The 25,602-nt window shown below is 44.9% G+C and overlaps 1 protein-coding gene across 1 annotated transcript; it reads right to left on the bottom strand.

Annotated features, from left to right (window-relative positions):
* Nucleotides 1-445: 445 nt before the first annotated feature.
* NXPE3 (neurexophilin and PC-esterase domain family member 3) lies at nucleotides 446-24,460 on the bottom strand (the record flags this gene model as incomplete). The annotated part of the gene is made up of 5 exons (XM_084279047.1): nucleotides 446-996; nucleotides 1,909-2,115; nucleotides 6,972-7,045; nucleotides 9,182-9,942; nucleotides 24,368-24,460. The coding sequence occupies 5 exons, from the start codon at nucleotides 24,458-24,460 to the stop codon at nucleotides 446-448; spliced, it is 1,686 nt and encodes a 561-aa protein (XP_084135173.1).
* Nucleotides 24,461-25,602: the final 1,142 nt, after the last annotated feature.

The raw sequence follows: 25,602 nt of genomic DNA, 5'->3' as shown, positions 1-25,602 counted from the left end.
GGGAATGTCCTGCAAATTGTAGATCACTGAGAGGAAAAGCCCTCCCAAACTCTTTCACCAGTTTCACTCACAGTACTGAGCGGCAAGACCCTGGCAACAGAATCAGTATCATATGGGCTAAATTAAGTATACAGTGCAGACAACCAGTAAAGCTAATAACCCACGTAATTTCTTATTGAATCCCATCAATTCAATGTAAGGTGCTCTCTAATAATCTCACATATGAACGGGCAGAGTGAAAGGAATCAACTTTGCGGGAAGAACAGTCAACTCCTCTTCACCACCCTTCACAGCTATCCAGAGTTAAGGCCACCCTGCTCACACTACTGCACGCAAGGACAATAACCAGGGTTCTTCCATGCTGCCCAACATAATTCAATAGCTCCCTCGAAGAGCAACTCTCCTTCAGCTACAGCAAAAGATGACATAGAGACACCCACTTGTGCTAAGTTTGCAGGGGGCACACATAAGATAAAAATGCATCTATTTGATTCTTAACAATGACTTCTTTTGGGTGCAAGTTGTGTGGCAAGTAATGAGCCAGAGACATCTCCCAAGCATCCACAAAGTGCACATCAATTCCTGAGAACATTTTCCTCATGACAGAATCAAGCTGAAAGGAATACCAGTCACTGTTAAAGAGGCTCACTTCTGGTCCTAGCTCCTGAACATTAGCCGTTCTGATGACGATTAAAGTCTTGGGGCTGCGATCCAGCAGTTGAATAATTGATCTCCGAATGTTCCTCAGCCGCCGGATATACACTTCCACGGGGAAAGTGCTGAAGTGGGACCATATAGTGATGGCTACCACCGTGTTTCTCCCGCCCACTATGCCATTCAGCTCGTTGGCAATGTAGCGCAGTTCGCTGCTAAAGACTGTTGAAAAGCGAATGGGTGGCCCGTGGCAGCGGAACTTCAGTAGGATGTTGTGCTTCAGGTCCACAGACATGAAGGGGCCCACGTTCTTAGGACTCCCCAGGTTAAATTCTACTAGATCTGAAAAACCCAAGAGCAAGCGTTAGTGAAAGGGGGCATAAGAAACTAAAACTTTCAGGAAGATGCCAGAACCACAGGGTAGCAGCAGATGAGGAATCTGAGCACAGTTCTAAGAAGCTCGGAACGAAACAGAGGATGAATGTCATACATGTGCTAGCTGCGTATTTCAGAGTGGAGTTTCTGGGTGAAGCATCCTTCAACCTCACAAGGCTGTCGACACCTTTTCCAAGTTTCCCAAACTGTTTTCCTCCCTCTCTTGTAATAGAGAAATTTTCCAAATAGGCTCCTTCTGTCACTGTTGCCCTCTGAACCCGGTGGTCCTGGGAACACTTCTGGCAACTTCAGGACTCCATTAAATGTACAGTTGACTGCAACTCGTAGGCATTAAGGAGCCTCAAAGTCTGTGCTCCAACACAACTTAGCTACTTCAGTGCTACGAGGTGAAGGAGGAATATCTGACTGACTACTGAAATTTTGTTATGTTAAAATAGTGGAAAATCAAGAAAGGTCCCAAACAACAGTAACAGAAGCCATTTGCTACCTCATTCCAAAGTCACTCGTATGACCAGGATGCTGCAAAGCCTTACACAGGCACCCTAAGTGACTTCTGCCATGCCCTTTGGGTGGCCACCTTAACTCACAGCCATGGCATCAGTCCTCACTGGCAAAATGTTTTACAAGGACAGTTTTGCAGATACCTTGTGGCCTCATTTCCAAGGCCTACATATTTCCAGTGTCTGCTCAAACATTTAACTCTCTGCCTTTCTGCCATGGCTTCTGATGATATTCTGACTTTCTTCTTTCCTTTGTTTTGCCCTGTCATTCAGTAATATCAACTCTATGTCTGAGACATGAGAAATAAGGTTTTGCAAAGGTCTTTAAGGACAAAATAAAATTAAAAAAAATAATTACCTGGAACAAATGCTGTCAGATATTCAAACCATTGCCTTATTGTAGAATCTCCAAACAAGTGGATTACTTTTCCTTGTAAACACTTGGTTATATCATCTGACTTGTTAAAATGATGGATCCAGTGTGTTCTGGAGGTCCACTGGTCTTCATAATAATAACCTGAAGGAGAAACTGTGGGATCTTCAGCTTTGTCCATACTACTGGAATCTGGAAGAAGAAAGTTCTTTGAAATTAACATACAACAAAATCAGCCATCATAACCTTCACAGACATGGAGCCTGTGATGTATGAACATTTTCCCTGCTTTAAAGCAAAAGAGTATGATGTACTGCACAGATTAACAAGTTCGATTCATCACACTTCTGTAAAATCAAGTATTTCACCCTCTATCTCTGCAGCAAAATCTGCAACAACTAAAAGAGTTCCTTGAACAACTGTAGTTTAAACTTGGCTTAAATTAAAAGGTATCTCTGATGAGAAGTAAAAAATTGTAATTGTCTGACATCTTCCACACTTAGACTGAGTGCTCGGTGATGGACGCTTGCAAAAGGTACAGATGAGCACAGGCAGAAAGCTAAGCAGAGCACCTTCTTCTTCCAGCCTGAGCCGTGTGCCAGGATGCCGGGCCCGCCATCCCTGAGCTGGGGACACGGGCAGCCCCTGTATCAAAGCTCACTTCTCCCCTCTGGTGGCCAAGAATCTTGCGCGTGCCCTTTGCAGGTATGAAACAAAATCATAGATCACTGTATTGATTCGTGAGAGACATTTCATAGAATGGTCTGGGTTGGAAAGGACCTCAAAGATCATAGAGTTCCAACCCCCCTGCCACAACAAGCTCTGTTCTGTCGGATGCCTATTTCACCTGCAGGAGCTGGATGATACCTTGGAAGCAAAGGCCAGCGATTACAGGAAGAGAAGTTGCAATCTCATGGCTACACCAGTCAAACAATTGCCATATTTCTCTTGGTATCCAGTGTGACACCAGGACATTGAACTTCCATGAGGTCATTACAGGTTCCTCCTTTACCACACGTGTATTCAAACATCTAAGCTGAACAAGCACAGAGCTGCTCCCTGGCACAAACATCAGCTGTATGGAGTAGACACATCCAGATGTTTAAGCATTTTTACCTACCTTGGCTTGGAGATGACCTGTTAAGGACAGCCCCTGCCCTATCCTAACTTGCAGCTGTTTGGGAAAGCACGCATTGCCATGGCCAAAATCATGGCAGGGACCGTTCTAACTATGTAAAAATAGAGGCAGTGGAATTCCAGGGTCCAGAAGCATCCTCTGGTAGATGCTTCGTTATAACACAGGTACAGCTAAACTGTAAACATTTTAAAAAATCAGAATATGAGCATTTTTAAACACCCATTCCTAATGGGCATTTTTGGTCTCACTGTCTCTATACAATATTCTCTGTGCCTTGCATTAGTAGCTGTTAACCTCCACAGACCTCACAGGGACACTGTAAAATGCAAACTAGTCTTCTCTTGGTATAACTGCCCTGGTTCCAGCTGAGATAGAGTTACATTTTGTTACTAGCACCTGTTTTAGTGCTGTGTTTTGTGATTTAGGATGAAAATATTGCTGATAACACACTGATGTTTTAGTTGTTGCCAAGCAGTTAAGAACTCTTCAGCTTCTCATATTCACCTCCCAGTGAGAAGGCAAGGGTCATCTAAGAACCTGGGAGGGGACACAATCAGGTCAGCTGACCCAAACTGGCCAAAGGGGTATTCCATACCATATGGCATCATGCTTCACATATATAACTGTGGGGTTAGCTGGGAGCCAGCATAACTCAGAACTAGCTGAGTGTCAGCTTTGGGTGGTGAGCAACTGTGCTGTCCATCACTTATTTTGCATATAACATCAATTAATATCTATATTATTCACCTCTTCCTTTTCTGCCCTATTTAACTGTCTTCATCTCAACCTGTGAGCTTTACCTTTCTTTTCTTTTCAATTGTCTCCCCCCCTCCCACAGGGGCTGAGGGGGAGGAGAGTGAACAGCTGTGTGGTTGGCTTAGCCTGACACCAGCTTAAACCCCAGCAGTCCTTTTGGTGCCCAACATGGGGTACGAAGGGCAGAGGTACTGACAGATCTGACCAGAGAACAAATTCATTATAAGCTTTCATACTGTTAGTTCGGTAGTCGCTGGTCACAACGTTGAACTGTTCGTTTCTATGGCTGTGCAAAGCAATTCCTCGCTTGCCTGAGGTATCTCCTGCGCTGCTGTTTGCCTTGCCCGGGAGCTGGAGGAGAAATCCCTTGGCTGCACCCTGCGCGCCTCGCTGAAGGTAAGAGATGCTCACTGGAGAGGGGAGCGATTTGGTGGCGCAGTCAGCATCGCTGCCATTCCCGTACCTCGGGCGCCATCTCCCGGGAATTAGTAGTTACCACACGCTCTGCCTTTTCCCCCCGAAGAACCAGCCTGTGAGGGAGAGGAGGGAAACACTTACGGCTTCACCTCCCCTTTTTTGCTTCCGGCTGGTTCCGACAGATCAGGAGAATGCTGAATACCCTTGGGATGGTCAGGCCAGCCTGATTCCGTTGCCGGGTCCCTGAATGTGGTGCGGGTCTTGTTTAGGGTTAAACAGTTTCTCAGAGGTAGCACTCAGAGGTCTGACCCGAGGCCGGTAGTTATGAGTGGCAGGGTGCATGGGGTAGCAGGGGCAGATGCCTGGGATGCTGGGCACCTCCAGAGTTTTGGAAGGAGCAGAAGCCATCTGTGACAGGAGGATCCCAACAACTGACTGTACTAGAGGCCAAAGTGAATCCAACTGGGAATCAGAGACCTCTGGGCCAGAGGTTCTGTGCATCCTTGGTATGGACTACCACAGGAGAAGGTTTTTCAAGGACCCAAAAGGGTAACACCGGTGGGCTTTTGGCATAGCTGCCTTGGGGACAGTGGAAACTGAACAGCTGCCTACCTTGCCCAGTCTCTCAGAACACCCTTATGTTGTGGGCTTGCTCAGGGTCAGAGTACAACAGGTGCTGATCACTACCACAGCAGCACATCCAGGGCAATATTGCACCTGTGGAGACTCCCTGATTCCCACCCGCAAGCTGATTCGTCAGCTGGAGAGCCAGGAGCAATCAGCAGAAGGAAGTGTGACCCCTTAGCACCCACCCTCTCACCTACCCTCTGCACTACAGTGGCTCCATAATTAAGAATGACTGTAGATAGTTGCTAGGTGCTTGTTGAGAAAAGGATCAAAGGGAATTTTTTGAAGGAACGCCTGATAAACCAGCTGTCCAGCACCATGAAGAACATCTAATCTTATCTCCACACACAGAGCCAATTTGGCAGTGAAGACAAGTCCATGTGTCTTGAAATAAAATGTCTCCATTATAAAACCACTCCCACAGGTCAAGCAGACCCTTGCCCAGGTGGAGAAGGCCCTTCCTCTACATAAGTGCAGTGGTTGAAGATGACACAGCGATTGTTACATGTGAATTACTGGCCAGTGACTGTCACTGGGCACGTGCTGCCTGGTGACACTTGTGTATAAACACAACAGGAGAGCTGGCTGGGCGTGTGTGTGACCTGTGGGACTCCACTGAGCGCCCGGACCCAAATAAAAGTGCTGCCACCCCTGTGTGCGTGGGGGGACCAGCTGACTGTGCCCCAGGCAAGGAATCTGCTTTTCAGACAGAAACAGTGGCTGTCCTGCCCTGGCTGAAGTCACGCCGCCCATGGGTGTTGCTGTGCTGGACGTGCTGGAACTTCAACATGAACTGAGTCAAAGGCAGACAAGACATGTCACAACTGGTACCACTGATGTGCTTTTCTCCAAATTAACCAGGGAACAGCCCATGCAGGAGCCCTTGGGCCAGTCCAGGCAGGACCAGATGTAACACACGTGCTTCACAACTGGCCCTACCTGGAAACCCTGACAGAAAGCACCAGGGGAGACTCAAGGTCAACCCCTGGGGTTTTGGATTTGGGGATACACAGGGTCTGAAGCCGGCTACACTCCAGCTGAAAAGGAGATACTGGCAGAATATGGGGTGATTTGATCCCCTTCAGAAGTGATTGCTGCTGAAGCCCAGCTCCTCCTGGCACCCTGACTGCTGGTGCTGGGATGGGAATTCAAAGGGAGGGTCCCCTCTACACAGCATCCAGCTGATGCTGCGTGGAGTAAGCGTGTTCCACTGGTCTCACAGCAGGCTCAAATAAGAAACCTCAGTTGCCCAGGAATTCTGGAAGCGATCTGGGATGGGCCAGAAGGCAAAGATTTGGGAATGTCACCAGAGGAGGTGGTGTCACAAGCTGAAGGTGCCCCACTGTGTAGGAAACTGCTTCTCATTTTGTGTCCATGTGTCCTGTTCACTGATGGGTCCTGTCCCATTGTGGGAAAGCACCAGAGGTGGGAGGCTGCTGTGTGGAGTCAGGGCACTGAGGAACAGCAAAAGAACCAGCAGGTGGATCAGGCTACTGACACTGAAGTGACTTGGGTGGATTTTTACTGGCACCATAAGGGTCAGTTATTTATAGCTCCGTGGGTCCATGGTGTCTCAGGCCATCAAGGAAGGGATGCAATTAGAGATGGGCTTGTAATTGAGGTCTGGACTCAACCATGAATTATATCACACAATCTAGTAATGTTGACTCATCTAATATACATGAAACAGGAATCCTACAAAGAAAAAAAAATCTTCATATGGTCATTCTTAATAAAGACAGAACTCAACACCACACAGCTGGTTTTGCTCGATAACGTTGAGAGTTTGGTGAGCAGTTACTGTAAGACATTTTACGTCTTTTAGTAAATGCTAAGCAAAAAAATAAAGCAATGCAGTGAATTTTCTTAAAATATTCTTTTGCTAAAAATTCCATTTATGCTTGTATTTTTAGACAATTTTGTTATTATTAGTACTGAACTTATATTACAGTAACACTCAAAAGCCTTCATCTTCTCTATACAAATTTAAGAGTTAATTTCCATTCCACGCTCTGAAAACAAAGAACTCAATTATTACCTCTTGCTTGTTGCTCTTTTCAAAAAAATTAATTATGGGTTATAAAACACTGTCTTATAAACTTCACTTTACCTGTAAATGCCTTGGGCTTTACAATCACTGAATCAGGTCCATTGGAGAGTATCGGCCTTTTGATATTCACATCACTTGAATAAAAAAAAAAACAGCCAAACTTGTAAAATTTACTGTAAAATGTGAAGGAAGAAGGTTTTTTTAATCTACTCCAAATAAGCACATAGAGCTCAACCCCTTCATTTCCTTGAGACCACTATCACTATTCCGAATCAGGATTCAAAATTTCACGGCACTGGGGCACACATCTTGTGCACATCTTTCTTCACTGGCACAAACCCAGATCAAGCTATCAAGATATCAGAGGTCTGCAAGAAGCGTTGGGGGATTTTCTACAAAGATGGGAAGTTTCCAGTTTGCAGGAGACAAGCCATGGGAAGGGCATGCAGCAGCAGCAGCTCCCAGCTCTCTTCCGGGGGGGAACTTGCCACAGCGTGTCCCTCTGCTGAGGTGGTTACTACCATAATCCCACAGCCTGCTCTGCAGTACACAGCAGAGGACGTGGCAGTCCAGCATCACCACTGTCAGCAGTTCTAGCTCTAGGCTAGGCTGGCAGTGGTGCGTCCTGCCTCTGGGGGAGACCACAAGCCAATGTCCAACCAATTCCAGAGGTCTCTAGCAAGGTGGTCTTCTAGGGGGATGGTGATTTTCTGAACAGAGAAACAAAGCTCATTCTCCTAAACACCAAGACACATCACTATGATACACCTGGGACAGAGGCAGAGGTTTAATACTAGGTTCTTGCTCTGTCTTTTGTTGCTGCTTCCATGAGAATCCCCATCTAATGTTTTTCTCTATGCAAGAAATAAATTGTTTGGAATGTCTATAAGCAGTTTCAGTCAAGAATCTGAGCTGAACGAAACAAACAAAACAAGCTAAAGAAAAAAATAAAATACCCACTCCCATTTGATAACATCATGAAGCAGTATCAGCCCCATTTCACAGACAAACTGCTTGAGGCACAGAAAGTCAAAAGACCCACTTACAAACTTAGAAGGAATAGCAAAATAAAGAATTTCTCTGATTTTGATTTCTGGTCTTCAGCGACAAGCATGCATACGCACTTTTCTAATTAAACTATTTGGAGCTGCTACTCTCAAATCTTGCCCCAATTTAAGCCTCAAGAAGACATACTACCAAAATACTTTCTTTCAACACCTTTTCTGGAGAGCAAGGCAGTAGCTTACAACTACAGCTCTGACACTTCCCAGTAGCTCATTTTGTCTAATTTCAGCCGAGGGTACTTAAAGAGGCAGCCCTATCACATCTACCCATCCACTGAGAGATGTATCTTTTTACTATGCTAAATGCAGAAGAAAATGATGACTATGAAACTAATTTAACTTGATGCTTTATATAATATTCAGAGATGATTTCCACTTGCACAGGTATCAGGCAGTTTGTTGTACCGAGTGTTTTCTTCATGAGTGACTTACAATTACTCCTAAGATTTGAAAGTCAAAGTCATAGTGAGCAACAAGGAATATGCTGCACTACCTGTAAGATGATTTTTCCTGAGGATAAAAGCAATTGGCATTTTGTGTAAAAATAAGCCTAAAATCTGAACCTTTCTTAGGGAGTTCAGACTTGGCCAAAAATACATCTGAAAAAGTTGTTATTGGCATTGCAAACTTAGGTGTGGAAACAAAAAAATTTAAGGGAACAGTCCCTGCATTGACCCCTGTGTTGGGTCTGCCTTAGGGGCAGTCAGTGTCCCCACAGCAGCCCTCACAGCGCTGTGCTGCGCACAGGCAGCCAGCAAGGTTCCCAGCTGGGAACACACTGGTGTTTCCCCCTCACCAGCAGGCTGGGGGTGGGCAAGGTCTTGGGAAGGGGCACAGCCAGGACAGCCGGCCCCAGCTGACCAAGGGGAGGTTCCATACTGTAGGGTCCGTACTGCAGGGAGGCTGCTCAGTAAGAAAAAGCCACCAGATTTAGACAGCACGCTCTTGTGGAATGTATCAAGTGCACCAGGGCTGAATTCAAAACATAAAGAAGTACACTCCAGGTTTCTTCAGTTTAAGATTACTGTGTTCACTCATGGCTGAATGGGTGGGAAGAGAATATTCAACACTACATATCGAACACCTGTTACTGCAGTCACACACCTCCTCAAAGGCAATCCATCATATTTCACCAATAACCTAGTTTGTCTTATTAAAAAAAAGAATTACTTAACAGAGTATATGTAAATTCATCTATATACATACCTTTGGAAAAAGAGGCTTTCCTCCTTTGTCAGAAGACCTTTTTGATATCCACCCTTGGCATGGCTGATTCGGCTGGCACAGGACAGTTTCCGAGGCTTATAACAAAACCACGGCTCACCCGTGTAGAGGTCTGTGTAGTTACAGACTGGGAGATCTCCAGACAAGCAAACATTGCACTCAGTAGTTTCTGAATACCTTCCAGACTTGAACGAGCTTTTGAAGTAGACCCTGTCGGGCCGCTCTTCTCGTAAACGCAGGAGGACTTGGACCCCTTCGCTGGGATGGACAAGTGTCACAGAAATTTTGACCTCTCCTGGCCAAAGCAAGGTGAAGAAGACTCTGTAAAGGCCGTTAAGGCAATCCACAATCCTTCCTGTTGCTCCAGCTTTCAGCAGAGGAGAGTGAATTCGTGCCTGCAGATAGTCTCCACCATACTGCTTGGGTTTGCCTTGGAAATCCTTCACACGAACGAGCACCTCTAACTCATCACCCACCTTGAAGAACCTGCTGGGTTTCACAATCACGAAGTCACTGTGTGCAGGATCAGTGCTTTCTGCAAAGGCAACGTTGCCATCAGGAGGTTTTGGCCACAGTATTTCAGCAAGCAGCGATTCCTGTTCTGCTTGTTCTCTTTTGGACAAAGTCTGCTGCTTGTAACTGCAGTAAGGCTTCCTGGTGGTTTTGGTTGTCTGTGACAGAGAATGTTGGACATTGTTTTCTGTTATCCAATTTGATCCTGAAACTGTGTCATCATCCAGGTGCTGGGGAAGAAAAAAAGATTACCTGAATCTGTGCCATTGAATGAAACACAGGGAATAATACATGCTCATAAGGAAATGATCCCAAGAACTGGGCTTTGCTTTACACAGCTACGCAGCTGACCAAATGAGGCAACTTTACTAGAAGACACAGATCTATTACCTTGACCACAGGCTTTCTAAGGAAAGAGCTGGGCAACCTGTGGTTGGCAAAGAGGCTTTTAGATAAACAGACCCAGTATTTTCTGTGTCAGTATTCTGGCTGCCAGTATGATCAGCAATGTGAAAGAAAGTTACCAGAGGTCGTATAGTCAAATAGTAAACTGTAACTCCTGTTTAATTTTCCTACTGTTGGGAACATTTTAGTCTTCGAGCGCTACCAGGTCTGAAAGCCACCCAATATAATGCAAGGAAATGGGGTTTCTTTGACATTAATCTGAAGCACCCCCAGCACACGCCTTCAGGAGAAGTCTGCTGCATGCAGCAGCTGCCATCATTTATCTGGTTACAGTGACTCAATGATGTAGCTTAAGAGACATTGCTTCTTAGCTAATTATCAGAAATGTGGGTTTCCCTGTAATTACAGGCTGAAAGAAATGGAAGGGAAGAAAGGAATGCTTCGGGGACAATGAATTAACGAACTGGTGTGCAACTACAGTAGGCTATGACAAGCTGGGGCTAATCAGGAAAAGAAAAAAAGAAGTTTATTTTTAAGATTTTCAAATCTATATGTGGCTGCTTCTAAAGCCAAATGAAACACAAGCAAAGCTCCCTCTGAACCACACAAGAGTTTACAAAATAAAGTCATGAAATACAATGCTAGACTAAGAGAGGAGGCTTCTGCTCTGGCTTGAGATCACCTTCCTAAATTGTATTTTTATGCAAATGACTGCAGAGATACCATCTTCTCCATGACACTGCACAATTCTGCAGGTTTGCCTTAGGGAAATTTGAAAAGCAGCAGCCTAAGGCTCCAGAAGTAGATTTCCAATCAGCAAATCCAAACTTACAACTCTAATATGCACCATATCTGCAGTAAACGAGTACTTATCAGGTGTATAGAGCAGAACTTATCTATACTCATATTTCATAGGGAAGCAAAGTAAGTTGAACTGTTTTTCAAGCAAAGATTAAAGTTATACAGCGTGCCATTCACACGGCATCGGAGAATATGCTAGTTTAGATGTGAAGGATTGCTAAAAAATTTAAGCCACAGTATTTGAAATTTTTTAAAAGATCATTGTACTTACCAATAACCTGACGTTTCCCATTCACTTCCTCCATAATTAGCTACTCAGTAATGTACCCAAATTCCCAGCACTTACATTAAAGACTTACTGTTGCAAACCTTTCTTAGGTTCATTGAAATATCACCTAGGGTACACGTACATACTGAGCAGTTGTTCCCTCACCCCCTGCTACATTTTATTTGAATTTGCCAGTATATTAAAGTCATCTGAACAACACGGAGATTTGATTTACTGTTCCAGAAAAAAGGTGAATGGAACAAGCCAGTGAAAGGCAGAGGCTTTTGAAGGCTGTTACATAAGAAGTTGGTTTTGATCAGTTTAAGAGTAAGAGGATAAGGGGCACACTAGGATGTAGGATGGATACACAGAATCTTCTCTGTTTGATATCCCCGTTAGCTATTAAATCCAAAACATTTTAACCGTAAGTGTAAATTACAAGTATCCACAGATACACAGAATGTTATTACCACAACAGAAGCTTTTGCTTCTGTGTTACATTTCCACCTAGGGTTTAACAATTTTTCCCTGAAGGCCATTTGAGGTAATTCATAATTATTCCTGTTTTCCACCACAGCAGGCACAACCACAAATGTATCACGGCACGTTGCTTTGATTAAACCGGGAAATCTCAGGCAAGTCTGCAAATGAATCTCAAGCACAGTTCTACTTTACATCTTGCCTACACGTGCTCTTGAATTAAGCCAAGTTTCTGTTTTTCGGTGCCTCTACAACTTCTTCCTTTCACTTGGTTTTTTTTTGGGTTTTTTTTTTTTTTGAGTTAGCTACATATTTTGATGCATCCAACAATCTGGCAACTCTGTGTTAGCCTGCAAAAATATTTAAGTCTTTTTCTAAGGAGGGGTGGAAAGGAGGAGTACATGTGTTTCATTAACTCTTGTGTAAGCTCTCAATAGAAAGTTTCTGCATTTCAGTTGGTTCTTCAGTGGTTGGCACCTCAAGGGGCAAAGGGGGCATGGTAAAAAAATTCCTTTCAAATGAAGAAGAGAGATGGCTATCTAAAGGGGGATTACAAACAGAACCATCACTAGTTTTAACCTTCTGTAAATTTTTTTTTAAGGGTCTCTAACCCAGTCTTTCTGTCAGACCTCTGGAAGATGTCATTTATGGCCTTGCTGAAGTCTTTGCAAGGACACACTAATGTCTTTCAGTGGAAAGGAATGTAGAGAACACCCTGCCAACAAACTCATACATTCAGAAAGCAGTCCACCTACACAGCCTTTTTAGCAAAGCCCCAGGACAGAGCTCTTCACTGGTATGCAACTAAAGCCCTAGGCAAGTACTGTCACTTCAGGTCCAGCATCTCTAGGTTATAACCCATTCATTAAACAGAATAGGTCATACCACAAATGTTTCCTCAGCCAGTCTTCAAGGGGAAAAAACAATCCCTATGAATGTAAAAACAGAGTTTCTTCAACATCCTGAAGGACCCATTTTTTCTGTAACATCCTTATTCATTCCAGTTAAGAAAAGGAATGCATCAATTAATATGCCAAATATCCTTGAATAGAATAGAAAAGCTTTCCAAACCATCTCCCTTTCTTAAGTGCTTCTCAGGCTCATCTCCAAACAAGTGCTCAAGCTCTCCTACCCCTAAGGATACACATGGCTTGCCCTGAGACAGATTAATAGCTTAGTCTCTCCCATTTTATTCCCCTTCTTTCTCTGAAATTTCCAAATCTCTGCGGCTCCTGTATGTTAAGAAGTCATACAGAGACCAAGCAGAACTGTGGGCTCTCTACTGTACTTAGCAGCCAACATAAAGTTTCCTTTAAGTAGGGCAGATAAAGAGCATTAATCAAGATTTCTCCAGAGCCCTCTTCCTTGTCATGGTTTATCTTAAGCCAGCAGTTAAATACTACACAGCCACTCCATCACTCACCCCGACATGGGGTGGGAGGGAGAACTGGAAGAGTGAAAGTGAGAGAACTGAGATAATTCATGGGTTTTGATAAAGGGACTTTAACAGAAAAAGCCGTGCATGCAAGCAAAGACAAACCAGGAATTAATTCAGCACTCCCCTTAAACCAGGCAGGGGTTCAACCATCATCAGGAAATCGGGACTCTGTCGCAAGTAACAGTTACTTGGGAAGACAAACACCATAACTCTGAACCTTCCCCCACTTCCTCCATTTTTCTCAGTTTTATATGCTGAGCATGATGTCATATAGTATGACATATCCCTTTGGTCAGTTGGCATCAGCTTTCTCAGCTGTGTTCCCCTCCCAATTTCCTGGGTACGCCCAGCCTGCACACTGATGGGGTGGGGTGAGAAGCAGAAAAAGCCTTGACTCTATGTAAGCACTACTCAGCAATAAGAAAAACATCTCTGTATTGTCAATTCCATTTCCAGAACAAATCCAAACTGAAGCCCCATACAAGCTACTACAAAGAAAGTTAACTATACCTCAGCCAATACCAGCAAACTCTGCACCCCTTATTCCATACCAAATCCTGGGTTGCAACAATTTAAAGGTTTTTCCATTACAATCTCCACCCTCGGTCCCTTTAGACCAGGTTCATAGGGTTTACCATTGCAATGAACTCCTGCCCTTGCTCCTAGCCTTACTAGAAACAAGGTGTTCCAGCTATGGTAATCCCCATAAAATACAACCCAAATGATGGGTTATATCCACCCAGGATTAAATTCCCTTGAGGTACACATTCTTTTGCATTACTCACCAAGTGCAACCAGGTCCTTGAGCAAAAATAACCCCAGAAATAGGTTTAGCTTTGCCCAAGGAAGGAGTAACCTCGACTCTTTTCCCCAGCAAGTTCCTTATACATACTGCAGGGATCTTCTCTCCTTTTACAGCATGCAGGTGTTTGTGGGGCAGGGCCAGGCCAACTGGCAGATCCCCTAATGTAAACTAACCAGGTGGCCTTTGATAAATGTGTATGCCAAAGTTTGAGGGTCCACCCATTACTCTCAGTGTAGTCTTTGGCAGCCCATTGTACCATTCCACTTGCCCAGGGACTGGTGCACGGCCGGGACTGTGATACACCCACTCCATGCCCAGATGCCTCTTCAGCCCAGGTGTCTGTCAGGGTGTTGCCCAAAAGAGTCCCCATGTCTGACCCAATTCTTTCTAGGGTGCCGTGTCACCACAGGACTTGCTTCTCAAGGCCCAGGACACAGTTCCAGGCAGTAGCAGGGGACACAGGATGTGTTTCCAGCCATCTGGTGGTTGGTTCCACCACTGTAAGCACATGGCACCTGCCTTGGTGAGTCTGTGGGAGTGGGATATAATAACCCAGGCCTCCCCACACTGACATTGCAGCCATCGCCCTGAGTACCAGGGAGGCTTTTACCACTCGGCTTTTTTGATTGCAGCAAGTTTCACATTCATGGATGACCTGAACGATAGTGTCCAGACCTCAAATCATGACCCCATCTCTAATTGCATCCCTTCCTTGATGGCCTGAGACACCATGGACCCCTGGACCTATAAATAATTGATCCTTATGGTGCCAGTCCAAATCCACCCAAGTCACTTCAGTGTCAGCAGCCTGATCCACCTGCTGGTTCTTTTGCTGTTCCTCAGTGCCCTGACTCCACACAGCAGCCTCCCACCTCTGGTGCTTTCCCACAACTGGACAGGACCCATCGGTGAACAGGACACATGGACACAAAATGAGAAGCGGTTTCCTACACAGCGGGGCACCTTCAGCTTGTGACACCACCTCCTCTGGTGACATTCCCAAATCTTTGCCTTCTGGCCCATCCCAGATCGCTTCCAGAATTCCTGGGCAACTGGGGTTTCTTATTTGAGCCTGATGTGAGACCAGTGGAACACACTTACTCCACGCAGCATCTGCTGGATGCTGTGTAGAGGGGACCCTCCCTTTGAATTCCCATCCCAGCACCAGCAGTCAGGGTGCCAGGAGGAGCTGGGCTTCAGCAGCAATCACTTCTGAAGGGGATCAAATCACCCCATATTCTGCCAGTATCTCCTTTTCAGCTGGAGTGTAGCCGGCTTCAGACCCTGTGTATCCCCAACTCCAAAACCCATGGGGTTGACCTTGAGTCTCCCCTGGTGCTTTCTGCCAGGGTCTCCAGGTAGGGCCATTACCTCCGGCTGTTGTGAAGCACGTGTGTTACATCTGGTCCTGCCTGGACTGGCCCATGGGCTGTTCCCTGGTTAATTTGGAGAAAAGCACATCAGTGGTACCAGTTGTGACACGTCTTGTCTGCCTTTGACTCAGTTCATGTTGAAGTTCCAGCACGTCCAGCACAGCAACACCCATGGGCAGGGTGACTTCAGCCAGGGCACGACAGCCACTGTTTCTGTCTGAAAAGCAGATTCCTTGCCTGGGGCACAATCAGCTGGTCCCCCCACGCACACAGGGGCAACAGCACTTTTATTTGGGTCTGGGCGCTCAGTGGAGTCCCACAGGTCACACACATGCCCAGCCAGCTCTCCTGTTGTGTTTATACACAAGTGTCACCAGGCAGCACATGCCCAGTGACAGTCACTGGCCAGTAATTGACATGTAACAATCGCTGTGTCATCTTCAGTCACTGCACTTATGTAGAGGAAGGGCCTTCTCCACCTGGGCAAGGGTCTGCTTGACCTGTGGGAGTGGTTTTATAATGGAGACATTTTATTTCAGGACACATGGACTTGTCTTCACTGCCAAATTGGCTCTGTGTGTGGAGATAAGATTAGATGTTCTTCATGGTGCTGGACAGCTGGTTTATCAGGCGTTCCTTCAAAAAATTCCCTCTGATCCTTTTCTCAACAAGCACCTAGCAACTATCTACTACAGTCATTCTTAATTATGGAGCCACTACAGTGGTACAGTGTAGTACAGAGGGTAGGTGAGAGGGTGGGTGCTAAGGGGTCACACTTCCTTCTGCTGATTGCTCCTGGCTCTCCAGCTGATGAATCAGCTTGTGGATGGGAATCAGGGAGTCTCCACAGGTGCAATATTGCCCTGGATGTGCTGTTGTGGTAGTGATCAGCACCTGTTGTACTCTGACCCTGAGCAAGCCCACAACATAAGGGTGTTCTGAGAGACGGGGCAAAGTAGGCAGCTGTTCAGTTTCCACTGTCCCCAAGGCAGCTATGCCAAAAGCCCACCGGTGTTACCCTTTTGGGTCCTTGAAAAACCTTCTCCTGTGGTAGTCTATACCAAGGATGCACAGAACCTCTGGCCCAGAGGTCTCCGATTCCCAGTTGGATTCACTTTGGCCTCTGGTACAGTCAGTTGTTGGGATCCTCCTGTCACAGATGGCTTCTGCTTCTTCATGGCTCGATGGCATTAAGGTGCACTGTGTCCAGTGTCCTCTAGAGCTTTATACTCCTGTTGGGTCTGATGTGCTCAGTCATCAGTCATAGTCTGATAAACCCAGTTGTCCCTTTTTTCCACCTGGCTGGAGGCTGGGCCCCTCTGGTCCTGGTCACTGTGTTCATTGCTCACTTCTTGCAGAAAAGACTTAGCAATAGTCCCTGTGAGAGGATCTAAGTAGAATCAGGCCTCCGTTCTGGGGAACTGCCTGGTGGAAACTGGTCCAGCAATTGTCCTGGAAGAATCCCCTTTTTTGATGGTTTTTCTGTGCAGCTCACCTCTGCAACTCCCTCTTGGGTCAAGGCAAGTCTTCTGTGTTGTTTCCTCGTGTCCTGTCCATGGTCACTCAAGTAGAACCACAGGGTGCCTCATGATGTGTACCTCTATTTCCTGAGTAGGGGAAAGCTTACCCCTCTGGTCTGTACAGGTGGGGAGTAGGATCTTGGAGCTCTTGAAGCTGCCAGACCAGCTTCTCCACAGACAAGAGGGGGAGGAAGTGAGATTTTCTTTCTATTGCCAGAGTTGGCAGCCACTTCTGCTGTTGCTGCCTCCTCACCTTTCCAGTCCAGTAGTGCCAACCAGTTGGTATGTGATGATGGTATGCTCTGTACAAACTTCTACCACATGTGGGTAACTGCACACTGTCCAGATCATAATAAACCCTACACTGTATGGCTAATTACTTCAGGTGTTTGATACCTTTCTCCATGCTGCTCCACTTGCTTGGATGACATTCAACATCTTCACTGAACCTGACAGCAGTTGCTTCCAGAGGTTGAGGGCTTGTATCTTTTATCCAATTGCTTTGTCAACGCCCCCTTCCCTGGACAGGGATCCCAGCTGCTTGGCCTCCCTGCCTTCTAATTCCAGGCTACTGTCCCCATTATCCCAGCATCGGAGCAGCCAGGTGACAACGAGCTTGCCTGGGCAGCTGCTGAAATCTCTTCACATATCTCACAGCTCACTCGGGGACAGGGGTCAGCTGATGACCTCTGGTTCTGCCCCTTCCTCCTGTTCTTGGGATGGCCCTGGCTCGTTGTCCCTTACAATGGGAACTGATATTTTGTGTATTTTTTCTTCTGTGTAGGGGTGACTGATAGTGGCACAGGTGTGTTCTCTGGTTTAGCTACACTATCACAGGGGTTGATGTGGCTGCTGTGCCTGTCAGTTTGTCTTAGCCTCAGGTCCAGGGACCTTATCTTACCTTTGAGGGCACTGAGTAGTGTTGAACACAGCTCAGTGGGCATGGGCCAGGCTCCAGCATGTTGCAGTGATTTGTGTCTCTCTAGAGCTGCCAGCATACTTTTACCAAACATTCTATTGGGTTTTCAGGATTCTGTCCTTGTTCAGTGGGCAAGTCCCAAAGCTCTGGAGGTGCCCAGCATCTTAGGCATTTGTCCACCATGCTTCAATTGTTACACACCATTTGGCAGCCTTTGACTCCTGTTCATTTTGGGAATTCTAGAACGCAGTTAAAGGGTGATGGAGTTCCACTGAACACTCCTTGGATCTCCAGTTGCCAGATCAAGTTATGGACAAGAACAAGGATGTCTTGGTTGGTACAATTTTGTCACTCATACACTGTCATGGTAGCAAGTAGCACTTGCTCTTATTCAACCAGTCACAGCCCAACAACAGATGGATCCCCTGAGAGAGCAGACAAGCTAAACAGGTGCTTAATCTCTCTGTACTGAAAGCAGCTACTACTAAATACCATCTTAAAGACCAACCCCAGGTACCAGTACAGGTTGGAGACTAGCCTGTTGGAGAGCAGCAAAGGTGAAAGGGACCTGGGGGTCCCAGTGGGCTGCAGGATGATCACAAGATAGCAATGTCCCCTTGTGGCTAAGGCCAATGGTATCCTGGGTGTATTAGAAGGGGCGTGGTTAGTAGGTGGAGAGAGGTTCTCCTCCCCCTCTATTCCGCCCTGGTGAGACCACACCTGGAATATCATGTTCAGTTCTGGTCCCCTCAGTTCAAGAAGGGCAGGAAACTCCTTGAAAGTGTCCAGTGCAGGGCCACCAAGATGATTAAGGGATTGGAACACCTTCCTTACGAGGAAAGGCCGAGGGAGCTGGATGTCTTTAGCTTGGAGAAGAGGAGACTGAGTGGTGATCTCATTAATGTCTATAAATATGTAAAGGTTGAGTCAGGAGGACAAAGCCAGGCTCTTCTCAGTGATGGCCAGCGATAGGACAAGGGGCAGCAAGTGCAAGCTGGAGCATAGGAAGTTCCATACGAGTATAAGGGAAAACTTTATCACTGTGAGGGTGATGGGGCACTGGCACAGACCGCCCAGAGAGGCTGTGGAGTCCCCTTCTCTAGAGACATTCAAATCCCACCTGGACATGCTCCTGTGTGATTTAGTCTATGTGATTCTGTTCTGGCAGAGGGATTGGACTAGATGATATTTTAATGTCCCTTCCATCTCCTAACATTCTGTGATCTGCACCCTTTTTGTTCCTTGAAGTACTGTCTCCTGAGATAGTCCATACCAAGGATGCATGGAGCCTCTGGACCTGTCACAATAGGATGCTTTTGCCACTCATTCCCTGTTAGGCTTAACTCAGCCTCCAACATGGACACTTTTTGGGATTTTCTGTCACTCCAGAAATACAGATGGATTCTGTTCCTTTGCAATATGATAGTATTAGGGTACACCGTGAACCAGTGTCCACTAGACCTTTATACTCCCATGAGGCTTATGTGTCAAGCCACTGAATCCACACAGTCCAGTGTATCTGGTTGCCCCTTTCCTCCACCTGGCTGAAGCAGGGCCCCTCTATTCCTTGTCAGAATCTTAGTTTTATTTTAGTAATTGCAAAATAGAAGCCCGTTCATCAGGGTCAAAAGTATAATCAGCCCTTCCACTCTACCCAATGGGCACTAGAGCAGTAATTTTCCTGGATGGCAGCTTTTTGGCTGTTGTTTTCCTTGTGGCTCCTGCACCCAAGCTTCTAGTCTCCAGGCAGATGACTTCCTCATGTCCTACCTCGGATCACACAGGAAAAATCATAGAATGGCATGGGTTGGAAGGGACCACAAGGATCATAGAGTTCCAACCCCTCTGCCACAGACAGGGCCACCAACCTCTCCAGGTCTGGATCTACACAAGGTTGCCCAGGGCCCCATCCAACCTGGCCAGGGACAGGGCATCCACCACCTCTCTGGGCAGCCTGTTCCAGCATCTCCCCACGCTCTCTGTAAAAGACTTCCCCCTAGTATCTAATTTATTTAATATCTAATTTAAACCTAAAAAAAAAATTACAGGGTCGCACATGGTAGGTGCCAAGGGTACCTTTTCCCTGGAACAGAGTAAGCATGACTCTCTACAGCTGAGGCCTTCATTGCAGTGCATGACAAAGACCTATCCTTCTCAGTTTGCTTGGACATTTTAAGTCTGTCCACAGCTGAGACACAGGCCCATGTGGAGGAAGTAAGATAATCTTTGTATTCTCAAGAGTTGTCTGGCCAGTTCCTCTATAGCTTGTGCCTCTGTGTCCATCCAGCTTGTTATTGCCAGGGTTTACACCATCAGTGCATTTCATACACTGATTTCATCCAGGTCTCGGGATGGCTGGTTGTCAAAGATCGCCTCCAGCATAGCTAATTCCCTCAGATACTGGATACCTCCCTCAACATTGGTCCATTTGCTTCAAGAATTTGCAGATTCTTTCTTGAAGGGATACCTGCCCTTCACACTTGACACTTACCAAGCCTTCTCCTAAGCAAGGAATCCTAGCTGCCAGGCTTCCTTAGCCTCTAATTCCTGACTACTGTTCCAAATATATCAGCATCAGAGCAGCCAGCTGAAAATCAGCTCATCTGGTTGATGGCTAAAAATCTTTGCACATACCTCACAGCACAATTTGGGATAGGGTAGTTTCTGTCTTATTTATGATTTCAGTCTATTCCTGTTCTTGTGACTGCTCTGCTGCAGAAGAGGCTGCTTCTTCTGATTCTTTCTCCTGCTCCCTCTTCAAAGAAGTTTCTTCATCCCTTACTAAACAAGATGACTTCTGTTTCTTTTTAGTTGTAGGGGTGACTGATACAGTACCTTGTTTAGCCATACAGTCTGATTTCTTTTTCTTGTCCCTGAGGATGATACATAATATCAAGAAGTGTTTGGTAGATACTGGCCAGGCAGTAAGTTGTGCCTCTTTGCAATAGCCACGGCATATATATTTTTTTGAAGCTTTCTATCACTTCATTGGGTTCCTGTAGTTGTTTGGGAGTAAAGTTCCAAACCATTGGAGGAGAGAAGCTCTCTAGCTACCTGCCCATATTCTCCCACATGCAGTGCCACCCATGACCATATTCTCACAGAGCCTGGGTCATGTTTCTAAATTGTTCATTAACCTTAGATGAAACAGAAGCAATACTTCTAAGTAATACCACATCACCTACAAGTCCTGCTCTGTTCATGAACGAGCCCAGCAGAACATCTTCCTTAGTTGGCTCAATCACCCATTTATTGGATGTCCACCAAGTAACACAGACGGACAGAACAAATTGCATGTCAATTAAGTAAGCACAAACAATACACAAGCTGTTCCTGGTGCATGAGAGATGTCATTGCAAGGGAAAAAAAAAAAAAAAAAAGCATTCTCACTGCCAACTAAGCAAGAATTAGATATAACATGTAGCCACACACAGGCAATCATGCTTTCAAAGATATTCTAGAGGTGTTCACAGGGTTCTTGTTTAGACCTGCCATGAACACTTGTCCTCAGTTAAACACAATAATGTTGGTGGCTAAATAAAAGACGCTGAGTGTTTCAATCAAGTATTCCCACCATATTTCAAGTATCCCACCTGAAAAAGGTGGGACCCTGTCTCAAAACCCAGTATCTTTCACCAGCTGTACCTTTTAGCATGGCCAGTACATTTAGAACAATAGCTGCAAACCTGTGTGTGTCATCAGTGTGAGAGCTGGGAACATCACAGGAGGTTCCCAGGTGATGGGCACGGAGAGGGGAGAAAGTTCCAGGTGGCCCAATAGAAAGCCTTAATTTATGCAGCAGAAAGTATTTGATACTGAACAAAAACCAATTACTGAAAGGTTGGTCACCTTATTTTCAGTAATTTTATGCTCCAGGTACATTCTCCCTATTTATTGCCTAAGACAGACATGAGATCACTTCACTGCCTTTACTGTCTCACAGCACTGAGTGGGTGCAAAGTTATTCTAAGTGTCAAAGCCAATCCTAAAAAGCCATCACATGACAGAGAAGTGTTCCAGCAATAATGGGAGTGAGATACAGTTATCTTTTGTAGGCATCTGCAAATTAGCAGCAAGAATGAAAAAAAACAACCCCAAACCAAACCACCTCTGTTACGCTGTTCCTTTGTTCATCCTTGCAAGAAACTTCCCCTCTCCCCACACACTCTCTTTTCTAAGTGCTTTTAAATAAAAGAAAGCTCACAACCAATCCTGAAGTGGTTCTGTCACTCTAAAGGCAATAGGAACCCATCCACAAACTCTCCCTATCCTAAAGCTGTGATGTTGCCTCTTGGCAACAACCTGATACTCAGCAGAAAAAAATTGTGTCATCCTATGTTTGAAAAAAACACCCCAACACAGCAAAAACCTCCACCAACAATAAAAATACATTTCTTCTGGTACTATAATGCAGCTGTGAACCTCAAGTAACTCCTTAAAAAGCAAATTAAGCAATAAACACACTACCCACAAGGTAAAATTCCAACATGGGTAGGACTGTTGAGAAGATATCATCAGTGGCCTAAGATAAGAATTCAAGAGGGAAGATTCCAATATGAAAAAGTATAAAATCCTAAAAAGAATAAGCAGGGAGGCTAGCTGGGGGCTAATTAATAACTGCCTTAGCTCTTTAGCTTTATCCAGCTAGATTAGATGCTTGGAGGATGAGAAGCATGGCTGAGGCATTTACAAATACAAGTTTGGAATATCAGATACGTAAAGGTCAACAAAGCCACATAGACACTTATCATGAATTGTGGCAAGAAAAAGCACAAAGTGAACACCCATACTGCATTCTCCCTTTCACTCAAAGCTCTGTCAAAGCCCTTTTCCATAAGAAAACTAATTAAAAAAAAAGTCTAAGATTAAAAATATCAAAACTGTTCTTCACGCAACATAAATAGGCCCAAAAAGCCCAGTAACCAGAGACAAAAAGAGAAGAGCTACCCTCTGTGTTACATAAACAGGATCACACTAACTCAAACAAAAGGTTTACCAAACACAGCATGTTGATTTCCAGTAGTTTCCAACACCAGGTATGTGGGAAAAGAATACACACTGGACATGTTGCATTACTTCCTCCTGAAGACTTAATCCAGTTTCTAGCCCTTTATGGATTAAACACTTCTTAAACACTAAGGTTGACATCTTTAAGATCTAATATCACCTAATGGATATTTCTTTTATGAATTCATGCAGAGTTTTTGAATGGAACTTTTAGCAGCTACGCAGTCTTACTGCAAGGACTTCCATAAAACACACTCCTGCTTTCTCTGAATTTGGCATCTGCAGTTTATAGTTAATGTCTCCACCAGTATTGGAATAGGTAACAAATATTCACGCTTTAGTTATTGATCCTGTGCCACTCTTGAACATCTTCCTTGCCCTTATCTGAACCTCTTCCAAGTCAGCTATACCTTTTTAGGGGTGAGAGGAGATTTTACAGCCCCTCTTTTGGATCATTTCACTCTGGCATCACTAGCCAGGAGGGGAAAAAAAAAACCAAACCCCAATCAACCCAACAAAACAACCACCCCCCAAAAAACCCCTCTGCAAGCAAGATACATACAACTTAAACACACAAAGCAATTACTGATGGACTAACATGAGGAAGAGATAGCTAGAGTTTAATGAGGTATTATACTAAGCATTTTTATGCTCACCCACTAAATGCTGCCCTGGACAGTTTGGCAGCCAATGGACAGGGTCAGCCTCCAAGACTCCCTGGAACTGTTCCTCAGTGATTTAATCTGTTTTGACTTTAGTCTGGGTTTAATGATTCATGCAGTTTGAGCATACCTCTGCACTAAAGCAAGAAGTGAAGAAATATGCAAGTCAGACAGGAAGACAGAAAAAGGGAAAGGCAAAATACTTGAGGAGAAAGACTTGGATCAAGTAGCTGGGTAACAGCTCTGCAGAGAAAGACCTCGGGATGCCAGTGGACAGCAAACTGACTGTGTGTCAGTATCATCACATTGTGGCAATGAATTAACAAGAGCATAACCAGCGAATCGAGCAATGTGGTAAGTCATCTCAAACTGACCTTGGTGAAGCCACATCAGGGACACCGTGTCTGGTTTTCGGACACCCTGTATCACAGTCAGACTGAAGACCAGCTAGGAACCCCTGAGGTGATTAGGGGACTGAAATACATGACCACAAGGAGACACTCAGGGAACCAGACCTTTTTTAAAATTTACCTCTCTCTAAATGTCTGCAGAAGACCAACAGGAGATCTAACTACAGTCTTTTACTACCTAAAGGGGAATTACAGAGGAACTGAAATCAGAAGTACCCACTAAAAGGACAAGAGGCAACTTCCACCTGCACATAAGGGAAACATTCACCCCTAAGAGGTGGTTGCAGCACTGCAGCAAGCTGTCCAGGCCCGCTGTGAAACCTGACTGTCCTTGAAGACTGTCAAAACTCAACTGAACAATACCTTGTGCCATCCAAGCTAACTTTGAAGTTTGCCTCTTGAGAAGGGTGTTGGATTAAATACCTTCAGAGTTCCCTTCCAGCCTGCATTTTCTGTGATTCTGAGTTCTAGCTTAATGCTGTCAGTCACAACTCTAACCTCACAGTCAGAGCAATAGCACTGATCAAGCCAAGAAACAGAAGAACAGAAGAAACAGTTTCCACTTACCTCTAACTGAAAAAAATTATGGACCAGCACCACAACAGCCAGTACTGCCATAAGCAGGCAGAAAATTTGCAATCTGAATGAGTCACGCCACATTGTCTGCTCATGTCTTTCCCTCCCATGTTAGATGCTGCCATGACTTCCATCCACCACAAGTATGAATGGCATCTCGTCTCCGCAGTGCACAGGAGAATTCAGTTGACTTCCACGTCATTCCTGCAGATGCATTTATAAAAATTATATTAGGACACCAGAATATTATTAGAAGTTAACACTGGAAGTATATAGAGGGTGGAGCTTCACGTGGCAACAGCTGATAAAGGAGAGCAGTTAAAACTGATTTTTGTGTCATCAATCTGACCTGTACTATGTCACTCTCTCTCAGGCACGCCAAGGCAAAACCTTATCATAGAGCCAGTCTTGCCTGATTTGATTTAAAACTATAAATAAATAAACAAACAGATAAATAAAGGGGAAAGAAGAGTGCAAAATTCCTTTCTGCCAACCAAAAAACCAAGCCACCAAAACAAAATGAACCATCACCACCCTACTTATCCTTTGGGCCACACTGTAACCATCCATCATAAACCCAAGACTTGTAGCAGAAGCTTGTGGTTTTAGACATCTGCATATTTACCTGATTAGAGATTCCAGTAAGTTATTATTAAAGACTAAGGTTTGAAGCAAGTCTGGATAAGCAAGATAAAAGATACTCTCTTCAGTTTGCTGCTGAGGAGAGGGGGAAAAAATAGCTTTAACACCCATCAGCTAAACCAGAGGTATCTATCAGGGTTGAATGCACTACAATTGAGCTCCAGAAATCTCTTATAACATCAGACTACAACCTGCCTGTTGGGTTTGAGGTTTTTTGTTTTGTTTTGTTTTGTTTTTTTAATAATTCCTTTTACATCATGTGCTCTTATGCAGCTCTAAAGGTAAAAAAAGTAAACTTCTTGAAAGAATAGAGTATGGTGGGTTTCAGGTCTGTTGTGATTTTGGGGGTCAATTGGGTTAGTTGGGGGGTTTTTAAAATATAATAATAGTAGTGGTTTTATATATACTTTCTTTGAGGTTGCTTGATAGCTGGTCTGTTACAAAGTTACAGCCTTAACAGCTGCTGACACAAAGTTCTCACAGCTTAATACTTGCTCGGTTTCACTCTTACATGTTCCTACTTTCATATATGGTCCTTCTTTCTCAAAGGGACAATTTTTGAGACAGTTACTTTGCAAGCAAAG

Source organism: Gallinula chloropus, assembly GCF_964237585.1.
Source record: "Gallinula chloropus genome assembly, chromosome: 1".
Taxonomy (NCBI): Eukaryota; Metazoa; Chordata; class Aves; order Gruiformes; family Rallidae; genus Gallinula; species Gallinula chloropus.
The sequence above is the reverse complement of the archived record's forward strand: the minus strand, read 5'-3'. Positions and strand labels throughout refer to the sequence as shown.